Below are 20833 nucleotides of genomic sequence, written 5' to 3' on the forward strand. Positions count from 1 at the left end.
GAGAGCTTACCCTAGGATGGCTGACCTGAACCTACCCCAAGCTAATCGCCTTGGCTCAGGGCTTTTCTGGAATTGAGACAAAGTACCTGGGAAGTATGGGAGCCCCTTGGGGGTTCCCTGATCCTATGATACATGGTCCCAATCTGGGCAACTAGCCCTAGTTAGTTGTCTTTTTATGAATGTTGTGTATCACATTAACAGGTTTTCTGTTGTTGAACCATCCTGGGACAAACCCAGACAGATTGTGATAAACAAAAGCTTTAACATACAGTTGGATTCAATTTGCTACTTTTGTTCAGGGGTTTTCATATTTATGTTAAGTAAGATTGGTTCAAATTTTCCTCTTGTATTCTTATCTGATCAAAGAATCAGGGTCATACTTGCTTCTTAAAATGAGTCTGCCAGCTTTCCTCCCTCTTTCCCCTCTTTTTAATTATTTGACAGTAGAATGATATTTGTAATGGGCTTTGGATTTTAAAAAACACACCCCCAGAGTCTGCCTCCTCAGCAGGAGACTTGGCACAGACCAACAAACAGACACCTCTTTCCCTTGTTCCTAGTCTTCATTGGCTTATTTATGGCCCTTTTGTGGTTCCTGAGACTGTTTTGCTGGGAACCAGCCATTTCCCTGAGGAGGTAGGGATGACAGCAAAGGGCTAGGGATGGGTTCTGCTGGGGGAATTAGGAGAGAGCTCTGTGCCTGGCACTCCAGCACCCACTGCAGCTACCCCGTGCTTCCTGGGCCAAAGCTCAACCTGACCCTCCCTTTGCAGGCACCATGTTCCGTAAGAAAAAGAAGAAACGCCCAGAGATCTCAGCCCCACAGAACTTCCAACACCGTGTCCACACCTCCTTCGACCCCAAAGAGGGCAAGTTTGTGGGCCTCCCACCACAATGGCAGAACATCCTGGATACACTGAGGCGCCCCAAGCCCGTGGTGGACCCTTCACGCATCACACGAGTGCAGCTCCAGCCCATGAAGGTAAAGGGGGTGGGCGTGGATGGCGGCCAAGTTCAGCCTCTCCCACTCTGCAGAAAACGGCTGGTAAAACCCCAGAGGCACCTGGAGGAGCCACCTAGTTATCAGCGTGGATGAGCCAGCTGTCTTAATTTCCTGGTAATCAGTCTCTCTCCCTGGGGATCCAGGGAGGCAGAGTCTGGGGAGTCCTTTGCATGGTGATAGGGATGCCAGATTTAGCAAATAAAAGTACAAGATAGCCAATTAAATTTGAATTTTAGATAATAGTCTTTAGTACAAATATGTTCCATGCGATATTTGGACCTATAACCTCAAAGGGATTGGCGCTTTCACAGACTGGGGCAATTCAGTTGTGGAGGTCCAGATGGGTATATCTAAGAGCCTGGTTGGGGTCTGGGTCATGGGCGCTGTCAGGGTAGGCCATGAAGCTAGTGAGTGTGGAGAGGGCCCCTGGACTGGTACTGGAGTTCTCAGCTGGGGGCTTTGCATATGACTCTGAAGGCCACAGATAGAACTAGAGAATGGCGCTCCCTCCCCCTGTGCTCCTCAGTTCCCCATGCTCAGCAGGCCATGCTACTTGTCATGTTGTAACCCCATGGTTACCCACCTGCCTGCCCTGCTGACAAGGACCTTCTCCCTGTATCCTTGCACACTGCACCAGCACAGGCCTGACCCATTCAGGGCCCTAGTAAATGACTTGAAAACCAATGAATGGGTGGATGATACAAGGGAGGTCCATAGGTGTTCCTCCCCAAGGCCCCAGAGAAGGCTGTGACCCTGGTCTCCAGGCCAGCCCTCCCTGCCTCGAAGGGGCTGCTCACACTCTTCTCTCTTCACTCTCCAGACAGTGGTACGGGGCAGCTCGGTGCCAACAGATGGCTACATCTCAGGGCTGCTCAATGACATCCAGAAGTTGTCAGTCATCAGTTCCAATACTCTCCGTGGTCGCAGCCCTACCAACCGACGGCGGGCACAGTCTTTGGGGCTGCTAGGGGATGAGCACTGGGCCAATGATCCGGACATGTACCTCCAGAGCCCCCAGTCTGAGCACACTGACCCCCACAGCCTCTACCTCAGCTGCAACGGGGGCACACCAGCAGGTCACAGGCAGATGCCATGGCCTGAACCACAGAGCCCACAGGTCCTGCCTAACGGGTTGGCCACCAAGGCACAGTCCCTGGGCCCTGCTGAATTCCAGGGTGCCTCACAGCGCTGCCTGCAGCTGGGCGCCTGCCTGCAGAGCTCCCCACCTGGCACCTCACCCCCTATGGCTACAGGGAGGCGGGGCGTGAAGGGTGCCAAGCATGGCTCTGAGGAAGCCCGGCCACAGTCTTGCCTGGTGGGCTCAGCCACAGGCAGGCCAGGTGGCGAAGGCAGCCCTAGCCCAAAGGCCCAAGAGAACAGCCTCAAGCGCAGGTTATTTCGAAGCATGTTCCTCTCCACTCCTGCCACGGCACCTCCAAGCAGCAGCAAGCCAGGCCTTCCACCACAGAGCAAGGTAGGTCAAGCGGAGCTTCCTTCTGGGGCTACTCAGGAGCACAAGGATCCTGGATTGGCAAATGGCCACAGGGAATGGGTGTCAGAAACACAGGACCTGCCTGGTCTTTCCCACTTATAGAGTCAGGGTTAGGAAGAATATGAGGAATCAAAATGATCAACAAACTAGGTCAACCTCAGCTGAGGATTGTACCCGGAACCAACTGAGCTCTTGTCCTCCAAAGGCTTAGCGTGTGAGAGTCGGAGGTTGTAAGCCAGGTCCTCTAACAAGAGTGGGGGTACCCTGGCTGACATTCCTGTGGGGTCTGGGAGGACTACTCCAGGTATCAGACACTCCCCTGGCAAAGAGGCATCTTTAACCACAAGCCCAAAGCAGACCATCTTGACCTGCGATGCCCAGCAAGCCCCCAGGCTCCAGAAGAGGTGTGTGCTCCTGCCCCATCTGCCTCCCTCTTCTCAGAACTCTTCCCCAGCACACCCCCAAGACTTGCAGAGGGGCTTCCTGGATGCATCTCCCTCAGGTGGCAGAAGTGTGCATAGTAACGCCTCCAATGAGTAGGGCTCCTGCCACTCTACCTTGTTCCCTTTGTTCCTTTGCCTTTTCTTTTGGGTAGGAGTTGTTTTGTTTCATATTTCTGTAGTTATTTCTTTTCTAGTATGTGTGCTACCTGAAAATCCAGAGAATTGAATTTTCCCAGATCTGGAAACCGCAGGAGAACTGACTCCTGGCACTTGTGATGGCCTTAAATACATCTTTTTCTTGTGAGAAAGGAAAGAATGAGGGAGTCCCAGTGGTGACTGTTTGGCAGGCAAATTGGAGCATGTTTTTGCTTCTTACCTGCCCTATGGCATATCGTACATCCATAGACACAATCACGTCTTTTCCCATTTGGCAAATGAGAGGACCTACTTAGTGCCTCCAATGAGTCAAGGAAGGAAACAGAGAGAACTTGCTCAGGACCGTGCATGCTGTCCTGGGACCTCTGGACTCTTTTTTGACTACAAAGCTTTACAACCTTTGGCAGCCAGATGTCTTCTAGGTCCTGAGCATCAGGCAGAATGAGCTGTGGCTACAGCAACAGGGTTTTCAGTCAGGCCAAAGAAACAGTGGCTGATACAGTGTGAGTGACTCCTGCCTCCTAGGACAGATTTGGGAACTAGATTTGGGAACAAGTCCCTGCTTCCCATGTTAGCCATGGCATGAGTGTGTTCCAGCCTGAATGGGGGTGGGAGGTTTGGGAAGTGGCCAGGAACTACAGACTTTCTAGTTTCCTGCCGGCTGAGGCACCCAGGGAAGGTTCTGGGCTTCATGCACTCCAGTTCCTGTTTCACTAGGACAAAGGACAGTGGTTTGGGTTCTGCATAGGACATGGTTTGAAGTGTTCCTGTCATATCCCTGTGAGCTTAAGGGTCTCTGGAAGGCTGTGCACATGGGGAGATATCTCCCCACTCCAAACTAAGGTAGGAGCAGGGTAGTGCATACCACTAGGGAGTCCTGCTGGATGGGCTCCAGGGATTTGAAGAAAAGGAGTGCCAAAACTAGACTGGGCACTGACCTGCATCTGTTGGTTGCGGCCAATACCCCACAGCCAGGCACAGGCCTGTTTGTCCCTACATGCTTAGAACCACCATGGGTACACCACTGCTGGGTGTGCTAGGTGCCTCCACAGTAGCTGATAGTGGTCATCTTGGGCTTGGGGGTAGCACAGTACCAAATCCAGAGGAGTGTTTCTTCTGGGTGCTTACCTTTCTAGATAAGTGCTCTCAAGCCAGACCTCTGAGCTGCTCTGAAAGCACTAGTGACATTCAGAGCAGATAGTCCTTTGTTATGAAAGCTGCCCTGTGCTTTGTAGCAGCATCCCTAGCTGGAACCCACTAGATGATAGTACCACTCCCAATTGGACAACCAAACATGCCTCTAGATACTACCAAATGTCCCTTGAACAGAAAAATCAGACACACACACTCCCTGTCCTTGGTTGAGAAACAATGGTTTAAGTTGCAACACAGATGGGAAATATTAAGCTCTCCCATCCACCCCAGGCCACAAGCCCTCTGCGCTGGACACCCAGGAGCTGGCTCTGGGCACTCATGGTAGCTCCCACAGCAACAGCCAGGTCTTGGTGCCCTGGGCTGTCAGGCTACTAAGGCATGGCTGTGGGAGGTCTGAGTACAGCCTCAGGGCTCCTGTTCTCAGCCCCTGGCAGAGCAGTCTGTAATAACTCACTGTGGCTAAAGAGCAAAGTGAGCAGGACAGATAGGAGCTTTGGGGATGTAGAAGTGGTTCCACTTAGAATCAGAAGGGCAACATTGATCAAGCACCTACGTGTACCATATACTCACAGCAAGGACACATGGCAGCAACGGGACCACAGCAAAGTGGTAAGCCCTCCATGAATGGCTTTTTGCTTTTTAAAACTGTTAAGATACAGCCTCTGCCTTTAGGCACTTATGGTACAACCCACTCAGCTGGGGCCAAGGAGGGAAAAGAAGCATTACTGCCTTGACATATACCTCTTCAATTAGCTTCCTTTCCACAAGGTCTCAGTCACACTAGAAACCATCAATCCAGAGCCAATTCCATCATGTGTTCCCCTTTTCCTTTCTTGGCATGGTTTGATAAGTGAAGACCCATCCAGCCTACCTCCATAGCCCAAACTATGTTGGTGTAGGGCTCCTGACTGCACCATTCCACCCCTGGCCCCAAGATGCAGGCTTTGTCCCTGAACTCAGCCAGCACCAGCAGTAGCATCACCACAGGGGCCTTGACAGAGAGGAGAGGGAGGGAACCCTCTTCCTGGCTCCTCCATGTGGCTTGTCTCTTCACACATCCACAGAAGTTCCGGAGGCCAGAGGTGAAGGACATCATTTATAGCCTTTTTTAGGAATTCCATCATGGAGAGAGGACAAGGGCCATTAGAGAAACCTGAAGAGGAGCTGTAGGTGGCCTTCAAGCTCTACCCCACCACACATAGATGATGATCAGAGAGCACATTTTCTGAGTGAAGTCCACACTCGCAGACCAGCAGACAGCCTCCTTAGCCCTGAGCCTTTTTACAGAACCTCCAGGGGCTGGCAAGGGTGATTGTGTGATAAAATGTAGCCTGTTGCCCCTCCCTTCCCTCCCTGATCCTTTTGACATCTCATGTAACCTCTGCTTTTAGGACATGACATCACAGACTCTGTACTGGCTATGCTGCCTTGAGTTCCCTACCCTCCTCCACCTACCCACATCTACCCATATCTACCTAAATCCCCTTCCCACAACTCCTGGAAGCTTTCCAAGGCCATTAAAATACATCTCTACTCTAAGGACTATCTGAATCAGGCTCCAGTACACAGAAATCTGCAGTTTATCTAACTCCCCAGGTCACTTCACATAGCCCCTTCAGTTTTAGGGAGGATACTGGGCTTAGAAAGGGTGGCTTGCTAAAGCAGACTAGTACTGAAGCTTAGATGCTGATGCCCCAGCCAAAAGTCCCGCTCATTCATTGTACAGAGAGAAAGAGTGTGAGGGTTAGCTGCTGGCAAAGGAACGGCCTTACTCTTTGACTATGCACACCAGGGATAGAGTAAGTCCAAGCAATTCTGGCAGGTTTTCTGGCTCTTGCCCTGCAAAGGTTGAGCCTGTCAGAGGTAGGTGCCCCTTTGGTGCACAGGCAGGCATGGGCATGCAAAACCGTCACATCATAGCCTTCTCTGGCAGCACCCTACCCTACAGGGGCACCTGACTTGCTTGACCGCCTGGCAAGGCCAGGAACTGTAGGGAGTGGAGCCCTGAAGCTGTCAGACCCTAGCCCTGCTTCTGGGAGCCCAGTCACAACTGGCCCTGCCCAGGGCCTCTTCCACCCACATGGGGAGCCTCAACCCAGCTTCTCAAGAGTAGCTCCAGAGCACAGAAGCAGGACTTTGCCTTACAGTAGCCTCCCTGGGGCCCAGCTGTCATTCACCTAGGAAGAAATACCCAGCTGGAAGACACCCCAGGGACTTGGATCCTTCCCAGGAGCAGCAGAGTGAATGTAAAGAGTGTTGTTGGCCTGCTCATTTGGGAGTGTGGCAGGAATGGAGCTGCTTCCTGAGTACGACTGGTTGGGCTTCAGCTTCATTTGAAAATCTTTGCTCACAATATCTCCTCAACTTGTTCTGAAGCCCTGCCTGTATCCAGAGATCACAGTGGCTGCCCCTTGCCTCTGGGAAACTTGCTCCAAAATCTCCCATAGCCACGTCCCTACCTGTTTCTTTCCTTATCTTTGCAGCCCAACTCTGCTTTCCGACCGCCACAGAAAGACTCCCCTCCAAGCCTGGTGGCCAAGGCCCAATCCTTGCCCTCAGAACAACCCATGGGGACCTTCAGTCCTCTGACCACCTCGGACACCAGCAGCCCCCAGAAGTCCCTCCGCATAGCCCCAGCCACTGGCCCACTTCCAGGTCGGTCTTCCCCAGCGGGCTCCCCCCGCACCCGGCATGCCCAGATCAGCACCAGCAACCTGTACCTGCCCCAGGACCCCACAGTGGCCAAGGGTGCCCTGGCTAGTGAGGACACGGGCATTGTGACACATGAGCAGTTCAAGGCTGCACTCAGGATGGTGGTGGACCAGGGTGACCCCCGGCTACTGCTGGACAGCTACGTGAAGATTGGCGAGGGCTCCACGGGCATTGTTTGCCTAGCCCGAGAGAAGCACTCTGGCCGCCAGGTGGCCGTCAAGATGATGGACCTCAGGAAGCAGCAGCGCAGGGAGCTGCTCTTTAATGAGGTGGGAGGACAGGATGGGACATGGGTGGGGGCAACTGGGAGAGAAATGAGCACATAACCAGGCCGGACATCTGCGGGCCTGGGTGGTCAGGTGGTCATGCCTCAGGGGCACTGTGCCAGCACTCAGGTTCCCTTTCACCCCCAGGTGGTGATCATGCGGGACTATCAGCACTTCAACGTGGTGGAGATGTACAAGAGTTACCTGGTGGGCGAGGAGCTGTGGGTGTTAATGGAGTTCCTGCAGGGCGGGGCCCTCACAGACATCATCTCCCAAGTCAGGTGGGCAGCTGGGAGGCTGGGGCCCTGAGGGAGGCTCTCCCCACCACTGCTTTGGAAGGGGGGTTGTGGTGCCTGTCATATTGTTTGAGGGACCCCCTACCTGTTTGAGGTAACTGAGATCCAGAGATTTCAAGGGTATGAGAAGAGAAAAGTAGCCCAGGGCTAGGGCCTGAGGGGGCTGCTGGACACATTGCCTGGGAGATGTGGAGCCCTGTGCCAGGGACACCCTTCTTCCCAGTCCAGCTGCCCTGCTAAAGTTATCATTCTCTTCCCTCGTGGCCCTGCTGACCTTGTCCAGGCTGAATGAGGAGCAGATCGCCACTGTGTGTGAGGCTGTGCTGCAGGCCCTGGCCTACCTGCATGCCCAAGGTGTCATTCACCGGGACATCAAGAGTGATTCCATCCTGCTGACCCTTGATGGCAGGGTAGGCCCTCCTTTCCTGCTCCTCCCTTGCATCTCTCCTCCTGGTCCTCCTGGTCCTCCTGGCCCTCCATCTACTCCCCTTTCAACCCCAGGTGAAGCTCTCGGACTTTGGATTCTGTGCTCAGATCAGCAAAGATGTCCCTAAGAGGAAGTCCCTGGTGGGAACCCCCTACTGGATGGCTCCTGAAGTGATCTCAAGGTCTCTGTATGCCACTGAGGTAACCATTCCGCCCACCAATGAGGCCTCCCCAAAGAGGCTTGAAAACATGCAATTCCTCTGCCCTGAAGCTGTCAGACCCTAGCTGTCTTCCTTGCCCTGCTTCTGGGAGCTCAGTCACAGCCACAATAACTCTACAGTCCCTGCCACAGTAACTCTGGTTCTCAGGTACCCTCTCAGTCAGTACCTGGCACCCTTTCTGATGAGCTGCTGTAACCTAGACTTCACTTCTGGGAGTGGATCCTCCAACTATTCCCCCTCCACCAGCTCAATAGCAAAGTGGGGTGTGGCCAGGCTTCCCCAATCATGATGCCCTCTCTCAGAGACTGGCTGACAGTTCTATCCCTATGGTCTCTAGCCACTAATGCAGGAAGTAACAAACCACTGGGCAGCTGATCAGGGGAGGAAGGAGATAGGCACAAAGACACCAAGGAGAGTTGAGACCAGCTGCTTCTTCCCATCCAGCATGCTGCTACTAAGGGCCAGGCTACAGCAGTAGGATCAGGGATATTCTTCCCCTGCAGGTGGATATCTGGTCTCTGGGCATCATGGTGATTGAGATGGTGGATGGGGAGCCTCCCTATTTCAGTGACTCCCCAGTGCAAGCCATGAAGAGGCTCCGGGACAACCCCCCACCCAAGCTGAAAAACTCTCACAAGGTAGGTTGGTGTATAACATGTGACCCCATTCTTCCTGTGGTGAGAGGACCAGAGCCTATACTCCCATCCTCTCCCTCCACCAAAACCAGAGGGTTCAGTATCTTTCTCACACAAAACCTGCACCTGGATGCAGAGCCCCATTTGCGCACACACTCCCATGTTCATTCCAGTTTCCCAGCTACAGCAGCCAAGATGCCCTGCAGCAGGCACTGACAGGTGCCCAGAGGCACCTATAAGCAGAGAAAGTAAGGAGTCTCTTCTTTCTAGGGCAGCGGGTGGAGGGGACCAGAGAAGCCTAATTGAGCATCAACCCTTCTACCCCATTTGTCGGGACCCACACTGTGATACAGTGTTCCTGTCTATCATAGCAAATGGCTTGTCCTCCCTTTGGCACATTCTGACCAGAGGTAGAGCTTTCCCCTTAGAACCCTATAAATGTGTATTATATTTAAGCCTTTCCTGCCAAATCCATCCCCAAACCTGCAGACTTTACCTGTGGTCACCCCCTGCTGGCAGTTCAACACAGGACTGCTAAATGGCACTGCCATCTGGTGGTTAGAGCAAGAATTGTCCCAGAGGGTTAAAGTCCATAACCAGCAATTTTGTGACCCTCAAGAGAGTCGGCTGGGAGGACCAACAGGAAACATCTTCCAAGACAACTGGAACCTGCACTAGTAACCCAAAATAAACATATAGAGGAGACCTCCACATCTAATTCCCCAGAGGAGGTAGCCTTCTGTAGCAGCCTGACATCCCCAGATACCAGTTCAAAATGAACCAAGCCCTGCCTTAGAACAACAAAGAAAGCTCCCTTTTCAGGTCCCAGCTTGTACTTTTCTATTTTTCAAGTACTCCCTAATCTCTGTCCTCTTTTTTAGTCTTCACTTAAGCCTTATGTGGCAGACAAAAGAGGCATTCTTCATCATTAGCCCATTCTGCAGATAAAACTAAGGTCTGGAGAAAATTTCAACTTGCCTAAGATCAGGGATAGATCTGGACTAGATCTATCCGGGATAGATTCTGGACCCAGGACTGGATTATTGATGCCAGTTCCCTGCTCCTTCTGCAGAGCCACAGGGCCTGAATGCTGAGAGCTTTGTGAAGCCAGCCAGTGGAGTGGGCTGTACATGGACCCAGCTTCCTAGAGTCCCAGACATCTTAATTCCATTGCTTGGCAACTCCCATTACAGGTGAACTGGCCACAGTTCCAGGACTGATGCATCCTCGTTTACCTATTTGATAATCAAACAAGCTCTGAGCCTGGGAGGAACCAGGAAGTAAGCAACAAGAGAATTCAAAACTTTCAAACAATAATAGGCCAGGCAGTCAGGTCATTCCAAAGTAATTGCAAACCATGACTTCCCCTGGTTGCCCTGTCTCCACAGGTATCCCCAGTGCTGCGAGACTTCCTGGAGCGGATGCTGGTGCGGGATCCCCAAGAGAGAGCCACGGCCCAGGAGCTCCTGGACCACCCTTTCCTGCTGCAGACAGGGCTGCCTGAGTGCCTGGTGCCCCTGATCCAGCTCTACCGCAAGCAGACCTCCACCTGCTGAGCCCACTCTGAGTGCACCTGCCACCTGTGACCCACAGGCAGGGGACACTGGGCATCCAGCCCTCCAGCAGGGCTTGTCTGCCTCATTCTCTCAGTATTCTCTCCAAAGATTGAATGTGAAGTTCCACCCCTATCCTATTGCCCCTTTGCCCACTGGGCCAGGCCGGACCTGCCCCCTTGGTCTCTCTCCCTCCCCAAAGAATCCCCAGTTGCCTTTGGGATGATGGAGACCCCCTTCTGCAGGATTACCCTTTGTTATTTGCACAGGGATATTTCTAAGAAACAGAGACCAGCACTCCTAGCCTCTGTGGTCAGCAAGCAGAAAAGGCTGCTGCAGACTTTTTAAAGGTAGTTGTATACTAGCATCTCAAGCCACCCAAGAGGGCCAACTTCCCATCTTCACATGGATACTTGCTGTTCTCAGCTCCACCTTCAAGCCTTGGGGTCTCAGAGGGCCACAGGGAAGGTTTTTATTACCTGAACCCTACTTCCTCCCTTGGTCTAACTTCCTAAAGGCACAGTCCTGCCTATACCTGCTCCCTGCCCCACCTGTACTGCCTCTCCCCACACAGCCTATCAGAACTGTGAAAGGCCTGCTCCTAGGCCACGGGAGGGGAAAGGGGGCATTTTCTGAGTGAAAGAGAAAGAATGGGGTTGGTGGTAAAAGTGGCCTCACTACAGGTTGGAGAGAACATCACGTGTGTGTGAGTATGTGTATATGTAAGGGGAGGAAGGACCCAATGGCCTGTGTCCCTTCAGTTACCCGCAACCAGCTTCAGGAGGGCTATCCGAACCTCTTCTCCCACTAGGCTCAACTCTGAAGGGACCCCCTTTCTTGGCCTGGCTCCCTACCTCTCAAGTCCCATGTTTCTTTTCAATCAGTGAATTGAGTCCACCAATGCTGGGGACTCACAAGATTCCTGAGTCTCTTGCATACTATGGAGTCTGAGAGCCAGAGACAGGAATAGTAAGGCGATAAACTTAGTTTTCCTGTCAGCTTCATCTCAATAGCCAGGTCATCAGGGACCCGTCCTTCAGACTATGGGCTGGGACAGAAGGTATACCACCTCCTGGGGGTCCATCACATCAGAAGGGGCACCCCATCTGTGTGAACCTGCTGCCCCAGCTGCCTCTGCAGACCCTTGCCCCCTTATCCTCCTTCCCTCTCCACCTTCTAGGCTATTGTGAGACAGGGAAGGCCAGGGAAGAATTCCAGGTGTCTGGACCCTTTCCAGATAATATTTTTAGATCTCTCTGTCCCCTATGATCAGCTTTAGGGCAAAGAAGTTGCAAGGACATTTTTTTAAGGGTCAGGGTTTTAAAAACAAAAGGATCTTCCCTAGAAATTTTTGTGAATTGTTTGCACTTGTGCCTGTTTTAAATTAAACTGAGTGTTTAAACCGCTGGGCTTCCTGCTGTCTAGTATTGGAGCCAGGCTGTCGTGGAGCTGAATGCCCTGGAGTGGGGATCTGGTGGGCTTCCCAGCAGTCACTTGAGTCCACAGGACACCCAATTTCCCTGTTGACCTATGGGCTCTGGAAATAAAGGTACAGTAGGGCAACAGGAAGTAAAAGGCTTTTGGGACTGAAACACAAGAAACAGACAGGGTTCCTTCCCAGAGCTGATGATCCTTTCTGCATCAGCTTCTCCCTTCTTCTGCCCTGGACCTCAAACTGTTCATAGGAAGTGGCCTGAAACTGTTGCCAGTGAGAAAGCAGTCCTGTTTCATTTCTCAGAACCAAAGGAAACAGTGCAGAGAAGTGGCTAGAAATCAAGAAACCTGGGGTCCAGTCCTGAGTGGGAGGTTGGTAAAATTACCTTTCAACTTCTGGCTCCAACATTATTTCCATCCCTTCCTTCCAGTGATTATACCCAACCCACTGAAACTCCTTAGCCAGGAGCAAGGGGTCATGCACACTGTCTCCCACTCCCACAGCATTCCCACCCAGACTGCAACCCCAGTACCACCAGCTCAGTTGGAAGCAACCCCTGTGACCTACCTTCAGAAGCCCACCACAGTAGAATGGGCAGGGTGGGAGCTGATGAAGGCAGGAGCCTCCACAGGAAGCGAGTATACCCTTCCATCCCTCCAAAGGGAGTCAAGAGAGGGTGGTAAGGCAAAGAGAGGCCAGTTTCACAATGGAATAACACTGGGTTTATTAACTATTCTTTTGAATTCCACCAGTCTTTTTGCCACACAGTTCACTCCAGAAAGGTGTGCAAACGTCCTTTAGTCTCCCACACAAATCAGTACTGAATTCTAGTGGCCTTTCATCTTCACAAAGATGAAAGCAACAAGAACAGGAAAAGCAAAATATTTAGCAAAGTCTCTTCTACAGTGGAGTGAGCTAGAGAGGACCCCAACCTCAATGGTTCCAGGCTGACAATGAGAGGACGTTGAGGGAGCTAAGTGTGGTGAGACATGGAAATTCTGCACAGAGACGGACCTAGAAAGGAGTTTGCAAGGACAGCAAGGCAGGCAGACACAGTTCAGACAGGGAGGATCTGCTGTGGCTATTTAGAAACATCATTTTCACCACTAAGCTCTTGGCCACTCCATAGAGTGAAACCCTCATGGCTGTTTACCCAATAAAGAGGGCCTGAGGTGACATTCACCCAGAAACTCACAAGTCAGCGGCACTGAAAAGATGATAGTACCTCTGATACAATGTGTGACCCAGGCCTCTTGCTGTTTTTAAGTCAAAATACTTGTATTCTTACACCACTGAAAACTTCATTAATTAACACAGTTGAAAAGGGCATAAGTTGAGCAAGCAAAGATCCACAAAGAAGCAGTTTGCACTTGGGTGTCCAATTATCCCCCATCCCACCCATGACTCACTCTCTCAGGCTTTTTGGACACTCTTGATTTGTTCACTCACCACCCAGACTAGAGGACTGAAAAGAGGCATATCATAGGAAAACAGTGCATAATTGGCATGTCCCAAGATTCAGAAACCATAAGGGAAAGGTCGGTAGCTCCAGTTTTGGGGGGAAGAGAACAGGAGCTCTTAAGACTGGAAGCCTTAACTTGGAGGATTAACTTGGGGGTCTTAGTGAAGGGTCTGGCGCATGCTACAGTGTGAGTTTTTTCCGCGTTGTCCCAGTGAAGTGACTTCAAGTATCCGGATTTAATTTCTACAAGAGGAAAAGGATTCCACGGGTGAATGCCCACCGAGGGAAAAGTACACAGCGGTGATGATCCCAAATAAAATCAGAAGGCTGAGCTCCGAGCCAGGACGCAGCGAGGCAGATCTGCCACCAGGGGGCACAGGGAATCACGTCCAGTGTATGGGCTCGCGCGGCCTCGGAGAAGCCTGGGGAGCGGGGTAGGTGTGAGGATTAGCGATGACACCTGCACAAGGCCCCACCTGACTCCCTTTCCACCCCTCAATCCCAGACCCAGTTTTTCAGCGTCATTATCCCTTTGACCGGTTCGTTTGGAGTTATTGGTGAGAAACCTTCTGTTCCACAAAGACATCTTGAAAAGACCCCATCGTAGACAGGTGAAGGGCCTCACGCTCAGCCATGGGGGTTCACAAAAAGAGCCCCACCTGAGCCCCCCCGCAGACTGGGCGCACTGACACCTTTGCTGACGCTTCCACAGTGTGCTGTAGGGCCCAGCGATTTTCCTGACCCACTCCTCCCGCCCCTGGCTAGGCGGGTACAAAGAGTAGGAGGACGGAGGCAGGGAGGGAGGGGACAAAGGACCAGACCAGGAAAGGGCCCTTAACCATGTCTCCGCGGTGGCCTCTGACTCACTAATCTGCCCAGTAATAAAAGCTGGAAGCTGCGCCGGGCCTGCATCCCACGCGGCGGGGCAAAGGCAGGGGTCCTTGGTCTCGACTTCTACCATCCATCATCGGCCCTGCCCTCCATTAACAGCCCAGCGAGAAGCAGGAGACGTTTAACAGGCTCCTTCCAGCTCTCCCCCGAGTTTGGTGTAATTTAAACCCGGACCTGCGGCTCGTGTGGGCTCCTGACTCCCGCGCGCAGCCGTTTAACGTCGCAAACACTTCAGTCAATTATCCCCCTCGCGGAGCTTCTATTTAAAGAGATATTGTCAGGTTCTTAAGCCTCGGATCAGACCTGCTGCTTTATGCTTCATATACAAAGACTCAAAACAAGAGTTCTTTGAGGGTTGGAAAAAATGCAATTAAGCAAAGCCTTCGCAACCGTTCTACCCTGCCGGAGCACCCACGTGCTGATCGCAGGGAGCTGGAAAGCGGTGGGGGCGGGGAAGTGCTAAGTCCTTTCCATTTCGAGTGAATGGATATAAGGGTGGGCCAGGACCTTGGACCTGGACAGGGCTTGAACCTCAAAGATGAAATTTAAATGCATCTGGAGCCAAGAAGGCAGAGTTGAGCTGGGTAGGATTTTTTTGGGGGGGACAGTTACCCTATAACGTGATAGAAGTTGAATCCCAGGACTGCCTGGGACAGAGGCAGAGGGAGTTTGTTACCTAGAAACTGGCTCAGGGGACAAGTGGTGACTAATATCAGAGGTGCTCTTGTCTCCCCTTAAAAAAAACAAAACAAAAAAACAAAAAAAAAAAAAAAAAAAAAAAAAAAACTGCTTTGTAAAGATGCAGGAATTTCTATCCCAGAAAACCTTAAAGAGCCAGATTTCTTCCTAATCAGCCTTGTGTCCATAAAGACTCTGGGGGCCCTGGGGCCTCCCCCTTCTCTAACTTAGGAGGAAGGGAGATTTTGGTAGCTTGCACATTATCCTCAGCATCAGTAGGCAAAGAGGGCTAGGCCTTGGTTCTCCAAAGCCAGTTTTGACATTTGCCTGGTTACCAGGGTATTGAGAAACTCACCAGGGGAAAGGGACCCGGCAGAAACCTAGGCAGACTGAGTCTTTGGGGTTAGAGTGAGGGTCCACCTTCCTGGAGGAAGACTGAAGCTATGAACCAGTCTTCCATATCTCACCTTCTGATAATAGAAAAGGCAGGTAGTAGGAAAGGTGAGAGATCTACACAAGGAATACCAAAGAGCACAAACGAGGGGTCCCTTTCTTCTGATGAAAGTCTTGCCTTGGCAGTGGGACAGGTTTTCAGATGGGGAGGGACTCCAGGAACAGGCTGCTGGAAAGTAAGGGACCTGGATAAAAGGGAGAAATCCCAGTGGAGCAGACAAGAGATTAGGGGAGCAGGGCTTAGTCCTTCACCTTTATCGCTGAGCCTGCACCACCACAGCCTCTGAGCCCCCTTGCCAATGCTTCGGCCCAGGCACCGAGTGGGGCAGAGCGTTGGCCTCTAACTCCGGACCACTATCAGGCCCTGAAGCCTCCCCGACCAGGCTGGGGATGTCTGGAGCTGTGGAACGTCGGCGCAAACCCAAGCGGCCAGAGCCGGTGCCGCCCTCCGGGTGGGGACTAAGGCCAATGGGGGCTTGCACTAAGGTTGGGGGCGCTCCCTCCAGCACCTCATGTGAGCGCCACCGCCCAGCCCCCGAAGACTGGGGTGAGTTTGGTAGGGCCATCAGGGCCCCCGCCCGTAGACGTGCTGCCTCCTCCTCGGTCATGGCACCCAGGGCCAGGCTCATGCTCCGGCCCAGCTCCGGCCGCTCGCTGCCCTGTGCCCGGTGCCGGCCCGAGCCCTTGCCTGTTGAGCCAGCCTCACCACCATGGCCGTGGCCGTGACCGTGGCCGTGGCCGCCCGCCGCTCTCGCAAAGCGCGCCAGTAAAGGCCGCGGTAGGCGGCGGGGGCTGGGTCGTCGACGCTCTGGGCTGGGTTCGGGGGCCGGGCGGCCAGGGGGACTGTCGGAGTTGGAGCCCCGGGCCGCTGCGGCGGCTGCGGCTCGGCCCCAGGGCCCGGTGAGGGCCTGCACACAGGTCCCATGGCCACGGGCTGCGGCCAGCTGTAGGGCTGTGAGGCCCGCACGATTGGTGCGGTCGAGGCGAAGACCGAGGCGGCGGAAGGAGCGCACCAGGAACTCAAGCACAGCCCCGTGGCCGCACGCCGCCGCCCACATCACAGGGCTGTTGCCTGCTGAGTCGGCTGCCTCGGGGTCGCCGCTGAACTGTACCAGCAGCTGCACGGCGTCCAGGTGGCCTCGCTCGCATGCCAGGCTGAGTGCCGTGCGCCCGCGCTCATCCCGCAGGTTCACCGCCGCACCCTGCTCAAGCAGTAGTCGCACGAAGCGCGCGCGCATCGCGGGGTCTGGCAGCCCCACGGCCACCATAAGCGGCGTGCGACCCTGTTCTGCGCGGCAGTCGATGATGCTGCGGTCCAGTGCGTCCAGCACAAAACGGGCCAAGTGCACTTTGCCCGCCTGCATGGCCTCCAGGAAGGTGCGCGTACCCGCTCGGGGACATAAGTCCTTGGGCTTAAGCATGATCTCGACAGCCGCGCCGGGGCGGCCCGGCAAGTCCGCACGGGGGCGCCCCTGTTCCCGCTCCCCGCGGGGCTACAGCCCCAGCCCGCGCTCCGGTACCGCTTCCTCCGCGCGTGGGCTGCTGAGGCTGAGGTCCCGAGGTTCCTATTCCGATATATCAGCGGCTCGGGCAGCTCTTGAGCCAAACGCCTGGCGTCTCGCTGCTTCCTCTCCAGGTTTCCCCCCGGAGGTGTGGGTTGCTCGCTACTCCGGGGTCCTCTCCTGGTCCACCACTAAATAAAAGCCCAAGCTTGGTACCCTCCTGAGTCTCCTGACGTTGTTACGGTGTCCGACGCCCCTTGGTCCCTTGTGGCTTGGAGCCACGCCACTCACCCGCACACCGGGCAGCCCCCGCTCCCCTGCTGAGACGGTGGCGCCCGCCGTGCGTGCCTGCCTCCAACCCAGGCGGGGCGCGCCGCTCCTCAAGCTGCTGGCGCCGTTCCTCCTCCTCCTCCCCTCTTGCGGGGGCCGGGCCACGCCGGGGCGCTAGCTTCTTACTTAGGGGGTTCAACGGCGCGGGAGCAGCCGGCCGCCTGGATACCTAGCTTTATAGCCTCGGGGGTCTCCATGGCAATCGCTGTCCAAGAAGCGTGCTGCACCGTCAGGGCAGAGACAGATCGGGCTGGGGAGACCGCCCCTGACCCCCACCCCTTTGTGGGCCGTAAAGTTGGGGAGCGGCTCCTCCTCCGCGCTCCCCTGGGAATGCAGCGGTGGTTGCGGGGCGAAGGCGGGGGCTGTTCGCAGGGGGCCACATGCACCCGGCCGGGCCAATCCCAAAGTTGCAGTCTTCTCTCCCCGCCCTCCGCCTCCACTGGAGTCAGTGCCCTAGGCTCCTTAGAAACTGTCGGGACCGCGGCTCGTCGGGGAAAATTGAGAGCTGCCTCCAGCGGTCCTGGATGAAAGGAAACGGTACCACAACAGGGCAGAACTAGACCATGCACAAGCTGGGGGTGGCGGCGAAAGGCAAATGAGGCACTTGTGCTGCGGACGAGGGATGGGGGAGCTCAGTGTGGCTGGGAACTGCCACCCGAAGTGCAGCGGATCACGCCGTCACACACAATTGTGCCTCCCGCACAGGCTCACTTGGAGCAGGGAGGGGGGCGCGCTCTCCAATTTCAGACGTCTCCAACCTTGACAAACGCTATCGCGTGCCAGCTCCCAGTGGCTGCAGCGAAGCAGGCAGGGCGTAGACTCCGCGGCAGTGGAGTCCCAGGGCAGAAGCCCTAGGACCCGAGAGTGTTGCAGTCGCGTTAGGACTCCTCAGCATTACCTCCCAGCTCCTCCAGCACCTGCTGCCACCCGCAGAAAGCGAGAAACACAAGCACAGGGCTCTGGCCCTGACTCTAACTGACCTCTAAGGAAAAGAGGAGATCATGAGATCTATCTTCCATTAGATGTGCAGAAAAACTGCCCACTACTCATTCTGCCCACTACTGCTCAGCCCCAGGGAGGGGAACACCACAGGCATAGGTTGAGGGAAGTTAGGGTGTCTCGGAGCGCTGGGAAGTGTGGAGAGGGTGAGTAGGCTTGGAATGGATAGTTTCAAAGTAAGAGTGAACCAGGCATCAATTACTGAATTTACTGAGGCTTCATGAGCAGGGCATTGTGTTCCCAGCCGTGAAAAATACAGAGGTAAAAAAAAAGCTAGGTTCTGGAAGAAAGAGACTTCCTCTCTAAAGTGGAAGACAATGCCAGGATATAACTAGCTCCTGTTATCATCTGAGGGTTGAATAAGATGGAGTTGTGGGGAGGGGAGAGCTTTGGGTCTTCTGAAGATAGGGAGCAGAATTGGTCCTTGGCTCCTAAGAAATGAGGGAGACAGTTCTGACAGGGGACTGTGGAGGCAAAGGCACTGAAACAGGAAAACACCTCTAGGGGGCAGTGTTGAGAGCTGCTTTAAGATGTCCTGTCCCATAAAAGACAAGAGATTCAGGGAAGAATGAAGGCCGCCCAAGCAGAACAATGTTAAGATGCTGTGCAGGAGGTGTGCTGGGAAGGTATGAGGTGAGGAGAGCAGGTGCTGCTAGGAAGATATTGGGCCCATGAACCTCTCTTCAGTCCCAGGCTCCATGGACACTCACCTTGTGCTCCAGTCATGCCCTGTAGTAGGGGTTTTCTACTCTACTCTGCCATGTGGGGAGCATGTAATGTATATCTGCACATGCTAAAAGCACCCCTTACTCTTTGTGCATTTTTTAAAAAAGCCTTTGGCTAGGGGTCTGCCAGTTTTCTTTTATGATGTTATGGAAAGGGCACAGTATTTGATAACAAAGTTAAGTTCCAGCCTAGAGGAATGTGCTAGTAGGGTGACTCCAGGCCTTCACATTTTCATTTGCAAAAGGATGCTAATACCAGCCCTACCTGCTCCACAACAGAGCAGGGAACAAGTATATGGAAAAGCACTGCATGGAAACCCTTAAAGCCCAGTACTCCCCTCACTCCATACCAAGCAAGACTCTCCAGCCTCAGTAAGGCAGGGATGCTTTCCCATTTTGCTCAGCAGAGGAAAGGCTCCCCCGCCCCTCTTTAGGACTCAGTTTCCCTTTTCAACAGTATAAGGAAAATGGCTTTTTTCCTTCCTGTCTGCTTCCACGGTCAGGGGAAGGGGTATCTCTGGAATCTAGGTGTGATAGGCCAGGCTATGTACCCCCCCACCCCCAAGTAGAGAAGAGAAGCAGGAGAAAGCCTGCACCAAGGAGGTGCACTGGGTCCTAAAGAGCCAGGCCCCTCCTTCCTGAGCCTCCCTGAGCCAACTCAGTTCTTCTATACCTCAGTTCCCTGTGGTGGATGGAGACAGATCCCAGGAAGAGGAGGAGCTGCAGCAAGGCCACTTTAGGGTTTCACCTTGCCTGTGCTGGTTCTCTCTGGAAGGTACAGCCTGTTCCACTGGCCCCAGATGGCATGGCTGACCCAGCCAGGCCTACAGTGGGATGGGTTGTGGTGCCAGGTCTCAGGTCCTGGAGCCTCTGCACTGACTTCCTTTCCTATGGGCTCAGTATGTTCTGAACAGAAAAGAAATAGCAAAGCTGAAAAAAGCTGAGACTTTGCTGCAGAGCATAGAGGCACCAGCAGCCAGAATTAGAAGCTGTCGCTTAGAGAGCTGAAGCCTGACAGAAGAAGGAGCTGAGGCAGGCAGGGGGCAGGCAGGCACTCCACACACCCCCTCCCCTCCCACTTGCCCAACCTCTCCGCTGTCAGGCCTCAGGCTGGCAAAAGTCTTCCTCCCAGAGGAGCCTCAGTCTGCAAGTCTGTCACTCTGTCTGCAACTGCCCTCTCTCCTAGGCCCCCCTTCTTTCTTCCTCAAGTGTCACCAGCCCCCTCACCCTGTCACGTTGCACTAGCTTGGCAGGGTTGGGTCTGGTAGCACGTGTCTGGGAGATCTAGAGAACTGCCAGAGGTACAGGGGGTGGGTGAGTCAGCAGGGGATCTGGCACTGAGTCAGCAAGGGGATTGGGCAATAGGTAGGGACCCTTTTCTTTGTGCAGTGGTGAGACAGACATGACAAGGGAACCTGACCCTAGCCTCACAGATGTACAGCAGGGATGGAACCCAGTGCCCTTCACCTGCTGCAGTGCCAGAGGGAGGACATCAACTCTTCCTTTGCACATCCCCTGATGTTAATTCATCTCTAGGGTCCAGAGATTGCATTTGCCCAGATGTTCAGCCTGCCTACCTCCTGCCCTTTTTTATAGACTATAGAAATAGGGAAGTGGGTATCTAGGTCTGGCCTCATGAAAAGCTGTGCAGAGATCCCTCCAGGAGGAAAGACTGCATCCCCTTCCCCATTCTTGGGCTTCCTAACTACAAGGGGGCACCAGTCTCTCCTGAGCAGTCACCTTCAATTGCTAAGACTGTGGCTATCTTGGCTCTGGCTCTGGCTAATGCCTGTGTGCCTGGCTCAATGAGTTCCTCTAGGCCTGGATTCTCATCCAGAGGTTCTTCCCCAAGGGGTGAGAGGAGAGGAGAGATGGGGTGGCTGCCTGCCTGGAGGACTGAAGTTAGGGCTTTGCCCTGCGGGATAGGTGTCTACCCCCATTGTACCCAGCGTGTCTGCTGGCTGGTCAGTGCCAGGGGTTCTGTGAATGAGCAGTCTTCC

General features: G+C 53.9%; 2 protein-coding genes across 3 annotated transcripts; one reads left to right on the plus strand and one right to left on the minus strand.

The window, feature by feature from the left end:
• The first annotated feature begins 778 nt into the window (after nt 1-778).
• On the plus strand, nt 779-11726 carry Pak6 (p21 (RAC1) activated kinase 6). 2 transcript variants are annotated; one of them, XM_071607314.1, is made up of 8 exons: nt 779-982; nt 1824-2477; nt 6733-7230; nt 7375-7508; nt 7807-7933; nt 8025-8150; nt 8674-8808; nt 10194-11726. In XM_071607314.1, exons 1-8 carry the CDS (start codon nt 779-781, stop codon nt 10359-10361), a joined length of 2046 nt encoding a protein of 681 aa, XP_071463415.1. In that variant the 3' UTR covers nt 10362-11726. The 2 variants fall into 2 exon arrangements, with proteins under 2 accessions (XP_071463415.1, XP_027781876.2); XM_027926075.2 differs by lacking the exon at nt 8674-8808.
• A 3359-nt stretch (nt 11727-15085) lies between these two features.
• On the minus strand, nt 15086-16734 carry Ankrd63 (ankyrin repeat domain 63). The gene has a single exon (XM_027926241.2). It carries the CDS (start codon nt 16696-16698, stop codon nt 15532-15534), a length of 1167 nt encoding a protein of 388 aa, XP_027782042.2. The 5' UTR covers nt 16699-16734; the 3' UTR covers nt 15086-15531.
• Between the last annotated feature and the right edge of the window lie 4099 nt (nt 16735-20833).

Source organism: Marmota flaviventris, chromosome 2 (assembly GCF_047511675.1).
Source record: "Marmota flaviventris isolate mMarFla1 chromosome 2, mMarFla1.hap1, whole genome shotgun sequence".
NCBI lineage: Eukaryota > Metazoa > Chordata > Mammalia > Rodentia > Sciuridae > Marmota > Marmota flaviventris.

Bases quoted from the DNA above. Each gene is read 5' to 3' on its own strand.
- Pak6 (XM_071607314.1), top strand. From the start codon at position 779: ATGTTCCGTAAGAAAAAGAAGAAACGCCCAGAGATCTCAGCCCCACAG. The intron at 7,231-7,374 runs GTGGGAGGACAG...TTTCACCCCCAG, and splicing joins GGGAGCTGCTCTTTAATGAG to GTGGTGATCATGCGGGACTA. The intron at 8,809-10,193 runs GTAGGTTGGTGT...CTGTCTCCACAG, and splicing joins AGCTGAAAAACTCTCACAAG to GTATCCCCAGTGCTGCGAGA.
- Ankrd63 (XM_027926241.2), bottom strand. From the start codon at position 16,698: ATGCTTAAGCCCAAGGACTTATGTCCCCGAGCGGGTACGCGCACCTTC.